The sequence below is a fragment of the Littorina saxatilis genome, linkage group LG1 (genome assembly GCF_037325665.1).
Source record: "Littorina saxatilis isolate snail1 linkage group LG1, US_GU_Lsax_2.0, whole genome shotgun sequence".
Taxonomy (NCBI): domain Eukaryota; kingdom Metazoa; phylum Mollusca; class Gastropoda; order Littorinimorpha; family Littorinidae; genus Littorina; species Littorina saxatilis.
In genome coordinates this window covers 81,579,321-81,586,820 of record NC_090245.1, presented here as the reverse complement: position 1 = coordinate 81,586,820, position 7,500 = coordinate 81,579,321, and the positions used below count along the sequence as shown (strand labels likewise).

General features: G+C 41.8%; 1 protein-coding gene across 1 annotated transcript in view; it reads left to right on the top strand.

Moving 5' to 3' along the window:
- Positions 1–7,500, top strand: part of LOC138950067 (uncharacterized) — a 46,814-nt gene that overhangs the window by 26,846 nt on the left and 12,468 nt on the right. Inside the window, exons 10-11 of the mRNA XM_070321867.1 lie at positions 652–851; positions 5,253–5,375. Coding sequence (XP_070177968.1) covers positions 652–851; positions 5,253–5,375 — 323 coding nt within the window. The remainder of the gene's footprint in view (positions 1–651; positions 852–5,252; positions 5,376–7,500) is intronic.

The following is a 7,500-nucleotide window of genomic DNA, read 5'->3' as shown; positions in this document are numbered from 1 at the left end:
ATATTTCCATCAAGATATGGTTTGAAATGAAACAAAATAACAAAGTTTCTCTCTCTCTCTCTCTCTCTCTCTCTCTCTCTCTCTCTCTCTCTCTCTCTCTCTCTCTCTCTCTCTCTCTCTCTCTCTCTCTCTCTCTCTCTCTCAGTCACAGTGATGGAAGACTTCGTTCTGATTATTTTCATATTGATCATATCTGTCCATAAAGCATCAGTGTTTCATAACGCAAGAATGTATGTATAGCCTACAACGTGTATATAGCCATGTGAATAGTTTTTCTGCCTTTTTTTATTTTCATTTTTAATTTTAATTTTTTTGTTAGTGTCATGCTTATCTTTTGTAATTGTTTTACGTTTGTATATATATGGAACATTCACATATATATATGTATTTAAGATTAGAATAGTCCCTCTCTGGGCGAGGCCTGGTTGAAAAGAAGCTCGTTTATATTGCTTATGCCACAACCCTCGTAAAATAAAGTTTGATTTGATTTGATTTGATTTAAACACCTTTTTACATACAGGTGCCTTGACACACACGATCCCATGTTCGAAGGTTACAATGAAAGCCAATCAGTGTGTACAAATAGTTAAACGCATGTTTCCTGTGTCTGTGGCTGCAATCGGGGCATTGCCATGAAAGTGCTGTGCTCAGGTTGCCTTTGGCTTTGCGTGCTCATTTAAAACCCTCTATCGACAAGAGCCTTTGGGTATGCAACAGTACTGCCGGCCGAACTTGTGCGACTGCCAACTGTCCCACTGGTGTTGAAGAAAACGGACCAGGTGAGAAGGTTACCCCAACTGTTTGGATTATTTTCTGTGTCTTCCCTTTTCGCTTGCGGGAGAATAAGTCAGGTATGTAATAGACAGCGGTTTAAACTGACATAGTGTGCGTCCAACGATACGTCGGTACTTTACAAATACTGTGAAATAACTAAAACATGATACTAGTGTTCCATATAATCTGCTCCGGACGGCTTGGATCAGAAGTTATTCGGTGTAGTTGTTATGAATTCTTTCGTGTTTAGTGTTGTGCGATAAATAGTTTGCTAATATATATATAATACAGTAAAAAAAAAAAAAATCAATAATTCCAGTTACATTTTCTCTGTTTGGGGATGTGGTGGGTTTGTTTACATTTGTGCTGACTGATTTGCTCGGCCTATTATTCTGTCCTAAAAATAATCTGACAGAATTCAACTGCGGCATAGCAGTATATGTGTGTTGTGGTGTGGGGCTAGGGAGCGCGCGCGCCTGTGTGTGTGTGTGTGTGTGTGTGTGTGTGTGTGTGTGTGCGTTGTGTTGTGTGTGTGTGTGTGTATGTGTATGTGAGAGAGAGAGTTTGTGTGTGTGTGTGTGTATGTGTATGTGAGAGAGAGAGAGTGTGTGTGTGTGTGTGTGCGTGTGTGTGTGTGCGTGTGTGTGTATTTGTGTGCGTGTGTGTGTGTTGTGCGTGCGTCCGTGTGTGTGTGTGTGTGTGTGTGTGTATGTGAGAGAGAGAGTGTGTGTGTGTGTGTGTGCGTGCGTGCGTGTGTGTGTGTGCGTGCGTGTGTTTGTGTGTGTGTGTGTGTGTGTGTGTGTCAATCTCAAAATATTTGGACCAGACCAGTTCATCCAAAGTTCGATACAGCTTTTTATCTCTCTAAAATTTTACTTTAAATCTTTAACACTAGGAATTGTTTGAATCAATATATACCGACAGCAAACGGTTTCGTGGCTGTCTGCAGTCATTAAAGTCACAAACTGGATGTCAATGTTGCAGAAATAACAAAACGGAATTGCAGCAAAACGGCGTTAATACAGACACGTACGAATAAGCGACGTCACGGCCGAGCGCCTTGGCACTTGTTCAGTACGTTCACTGGAAATGGTGCCGTGGCCGTGGCCGACTATAGGTATTGCAAAACTCTTATCGTGATCTTGTGTGTATATACCTACGCCGAGTTTACAAGGGGGTCAATGGTTTGAGGCATGACGGGCCACGTTTGCACTCCCAGGCGACACGGGCTGGCACTGGTTTGGGGTAGCAGGATATGGACAGGAAATAGCAGGCAACAGTGACAGCAATGGGGATAGCGGACACGAAGTGGCTCTGGTTTTGGGGTAGAAGGATAATTTAGGCTCCGATGCAAGACCCCACCACACTGACACCCAGACGAGGGTCGCGTGGCTGTGGTTTGTTAGAAAGTGACACTCCGCATTTAGACTTGAATATGTGGTTTAGCCGCCATTAATTCAATGTATTTCAATTCAGTCAAGCTGTGGGGTCAAGTTCTGCGGGCAAAGTGAGACCGTATTTTTGGCAGGGGGTTACGGTATCACTTTAAAACAAGTTATACGTTCTGCCGCGTGCACCTCTGTACTATGTTGTGTTCCTGGACTTGTGTCTTTTTGTGTCTGTCTGCTTGTCTATCTGTCTGTCTTTCTTTTCATGTCTGTCAGCCTGTTTGTCTGTCTGTCTGTCTGTCTGCCTCTCTCTCGTCCTCTCTCTCTCTCTCTCTCTCTCTCTCTCTCTCTCTTTCTCTCTCTCTCTCTCTCTCTCTCTCTCTCTCTCTCTCTCTCTCTCTCTCTCTCTCTTTCTCTGTAAAAAAAATGGTGGATCACTGGCTAAGAATAGAACTTTGGAGTTCGCACAAACTACCATTGCTCATGTTATATAGACCACGCCCTGGATCGTGGAACGCCTAGTTGTGTCCACCGCAGGCGCTACACACGATTATGTCCCCCGCACGCGGAAGCAGAGTTGATATAATCGCAAAAGAATTGCCCTGTGAAGGTATGTTATGTCAGATCACATCATTTATTATAGATATTACGAAGCAGAATTGCCTAGGCTATAAGTACACTATTTTACTTAGGTCTTAATGTTGTGTACTCGTGAACAGTGATGTTCGATTTTCTGCCGAAGTCCGTGAAAATTATGCAGAGAGGTCTCAATGTCTTACAAATAAACCCAGAACTACCATTTGAATCACTATTCTAATACTCACAGTTCATTCTTGATGATGCATGATTTGACGCAAAGTGGAAGTTAGCGGCTCGCAAACGAAGATTCGTCTAAATGATGGTTAATAACAACCTGCAGCGGACGGAAGCTGAAAATTAAAGGTACATACAGTTCAAACAATCATTCAACTGTATTTATTTGACCTTACACAGACTGTAGGAAGAGGCAAACCGTCTTGAACAATATTTTTCCCCAGGAAGCGACTCCAAGAACACAGAAGACTCGAAGGTGAATGACGTACCTTGTAGTCTTTCTGTGATAGTAGTAGTCCAGTGGACGATACCTTCCGCCTGTGCTCGGACTCAAGGCGCAGGTATCTATTTATGCCGTGTGAGATGGATTTTTTTACACAATACATCACGCATTCACATCGACCAGCAGATCGCAGCCATTTCGGCGCATATCCTACTTTTCACGGCCTATTATTCCAAGTCACACGGGTATTTTGGTGGACATTTTTTTTCTAGCATCTAGCAGACAAAGATGGGGAAATCGACGACAATAGAGATCTTCCATGAAAACAACCCCAACGCTACATACTTGCCCGGGCAGCTGATGCGAGGCGTCGTCGTCTTACACAATGCAGAGAGACTGGAACTGAGAGGTCAGTGTCCTGAGTTGGGTCAGTTCGACGTTTTAAAAAGACGATGTGTGGAAATAATTCTTTTTCTCGGGGTTTTTATGCACCGTGGAAGAGTAACTGTTGTCTTTCTTGAATGTGTGTCAAAAATAGAAGCACGCGGATAGCGCCATAGTGAACACGTACTGAGCTCCAATATGCGTGTGTTTTTTTTTCTCTTAAAAGACAAGGCCATCGTTTCAAGCGGAAACTATCTTTTGACATAGTTATGTCCCAGAAACCGTATGTTGAGCAGGTTAAAGGAAATCGTCGTTCCCATCATGCCAGCTACAACAGATCTATCCAGGCAAGAACATTCTTCCATTTGAAAACACACCAAAAACCAACAGCCTGACTGCTTACATCCCTTTGTTTATCAGATAATGTTCATTTTATTTTTCAACCACCAAAGTCCTGTTGCTGTCGATATGCTGTCTGCTGACAGCACAGTCACTTGCACATGTTACGCAGAAACCGTATTACCCAAAGTCCGACTCCCAAGATCAGCAGTCATGGCCAAAACAACGGAACCCAAAACGCCCTTTATGGGATGACTCAGAGACGGTACCCATATATATATCCCACCCCCGCCCGTTTCAACGCCATGGCACGTAAAGGATCTCCGTCATTTTGCTAGGAATGCAGGTGGCTGATTACTCTGATGCACGCACACACATGGGAAGCACAGTTACTGCTAGCTATCAACTATGAGGATGCGACCCGAATTTCCAAGCAAGAATGGACAATAAAGCATATGACATGGAATGAATTGAAATTTATCGTGTGTGTTTGAAAATATTGTATTTAATTTAGTGACTTTTGATTATTGTTGGGTGGAACGTAAAGACGAATCTATTATTTGTATTATTATCTAAGAGTATACATTATAAATGATACCACCACCATCATTACCCCCCCCCCCCTTCTCTCTCTCTCTCTCTCTCTCTCTCTCTCTCTCTCTCTCTCTCTCTCTCTCTCTCTCTCTCTCTCTCTCTCTTTTTTTTTTATCAGTATTGTAATCTGCATGTTATGTTATGCTCCGGCCTTGCTTGTAGGCGAACGGTATGTTATATGTCCGTCTGTCTGTTATGTCCTAATATATATATAATACTAGATGAATACCCGCTTCGCCGGGTACGGCTTCGCCGGGAAGAAGTAGAGCCAAATACCCGGCTTCGCCGGGGACCCGGCTTGGCTGGGTGTACGCCGGCTTTGCCGGCGCACCGTACGAAGGAAGGGAGATAAACGCGCAAAACATTGGAGAAGATAAGGAAGAGTTACTGGGAATGGATGTACAGAAAAACCAAAATCGGTTCAGCGCTGCGCACTGAGAGCACGCACGTGTTCAAAATTTTCCACGATTCTGTCCGGGGTCTACCTGAATTTGCCCACCAAATTTGAAGCAGATCCATCGAGAACTTTTGCCGTGAATCGTGAACGCACAGACAGACAGACAGACACACACAAGCCGTATATAGATATTGATGTCTTGTATACTTGCCATTTACATATTTATTATAAATGTTGAAGGATGAATGATGATACATTGTAGATGGATGCATGTTATTGATTAAAAGCCCCACAATGATGTACTTAGCAAATACAAAGAAAGAAAACAATTATTTTTCAGGCGTCCGGGTCCAATTCAAGGGCGATGCCACTGTTCGTTGGAGTGAGGGAAGTGGCAAGAACCGGAGAAGCTACTGGAATCATGAGACCTATTTCAATTCGCAATGCGTCGTTTTCGGCAACCGTAAGACATCTTCTTTAACGAATATGATGATTGTTACTAATAGTAGTGTTTTTTGCATGAAGTATTGTCTTTATTTAACGACTCATTAATATTGTTACTGGTGTTTTTTTAAGCGTTATTTCATACAGGTGACTAGACCTAAGTAGGGATATTAACCCCTTCACTGCCACAGTATAACAGTCTTAACCCCTTCACTGCCACGGTATAACAGTCTTAACCCCTTCACTGCCACAGTATAACAGTCTTAACCCCTTCACTGCCACAGTATAACAGTCTTAACCCCTTCACTGCCTTAACCCCTTCACTGCCACGGTATAACAGTCTTAACCCCTTCACTGCCACAGTATAACAGTCTTAACCCCTTCACTGCCACAATATAACAGTCTTAACCCCTTCACTGCCACAGTATAACAGTCTTAACCCCTTCCCTGCCACAGTATTATAACAGTCTTAACCCCTTCACTGCCACAGTATTATAACAGTCTTAACCCCTTCACTGCCACAGTATAACAGTCTTAACCCCTTCCCTGCCACAGTATTATAACAGTCTTAACCCCTTCACTGCCACAGTATAACAGTCTTAACCCCTTCACTGCCACAGTATTATAACAGTCTTAACCCCTTCACTGCCACAGTATAACAGTCTTAACCCCTTCCCTGCCACAGTATTATAACAGTCTTAACCCCTTCACTGCCACAGTATAACAGTCTTAAGAGCTTGTGCTGGGTTTAATTTAGGTTTATTTTGGAAATCCAAAAACATATAGACTGCTAACGTTCTAAAAATAATTCTGAATCATAAAACAAGTCGCGTAAGGCGAAAATACAACATTTAGTCAAGCTGTCGAACTCACAGAATGAAACTGAACGCAATGCAATTTTTCAGCAAGACCGTATACTCGTGGCATCGTCAGTCCACCGCTCGTGACAAAGGCAGTGAAATTGACAAGAAGAGCGGGGTAGTAGTTGCGCTGAGAAGGATAGCACGCTTTTCTGTACCTCTCTTCGTTTTAACTTTCTGAGCGTGTTTTTAATCCAAACATATCATATCTATATGTTTTTGGAATCAGAAACCGACAAGGAATAAGATGAAAGTGTTTTTAAATCGATTTCGGAAATTTGATTTTGATAATAATTTTTATATGTTTAATTTTCAGACCTTGTTTTTAATCCGAATATAACATATTTATATGTTTTTGGAATCAGAAAATGATGAAGAATAAGATGAACGTACATTTGGATCGTTTTATAAAAAAATAATTTTAATTACAATTTTCAGATTTTTAATGACCAAAGTCATTAATTAATTTTTAAGCCACCAAGCTGAAATGCAATACCGAAGTCCGGCCTTTGTCGAAGATTGCTTGGCCAACATTTCAATCAATTTGATTGAAAAATGAGGATGTGACAGTGCTGCCTCAACTTTTACAAAAAGCCGGATATGACCTCATCAAAGACATTTATCGAAAAAATGAAAAAAAATTGTCCGGGGATGTCATACCCAGAAACTCTCAAGTCAAATTTCATAAAGATCGGTCCAGTAGTTTACTCTCAATCGCTCTACACACACACACGCACACACACACACACACACACACACACACACACACACACACACACATACATCACACCCTCGTCTCGATTCCCCCCTCTACGTTAAAATATTTAGTCAAAACTTGACTAAATGTAACAAGAATGGTAGGTTATTCGAACGTTGGATTATATTGACAAAACAAAACGTTACACTTAATCTTGCAAGCGAGTTCCGTCGACGATTTTGAGATGCGTGTTCATTAGCTGCGTCAGAAGTGTTTGTTTGTCTGTCTTCTTTGAAGACCACTGGGTCAACGTACTGTAAATGTAACGTTTTGTTTTGTCAATAACTAAGCGTTCCAATAACCTACCATTCTTTTTTATCTGTTTTTTTTTTATTCTATGTTTATTTTGGTTTAGCGGCGTGTCATGCTCTGAACTGATTTTGGTTTAGTTTAGTTTGGTTGATTGGTTGGTTTAGTTTGTACGTTGATTGCCTGGTTTGGCTTGGTTGCATCGATTGGTTGGCTTGGTTTGTTGGTTGATTGCTTGGTGTTGTTTGGTGTGATAGTTGATTATTTGTATGGTATGT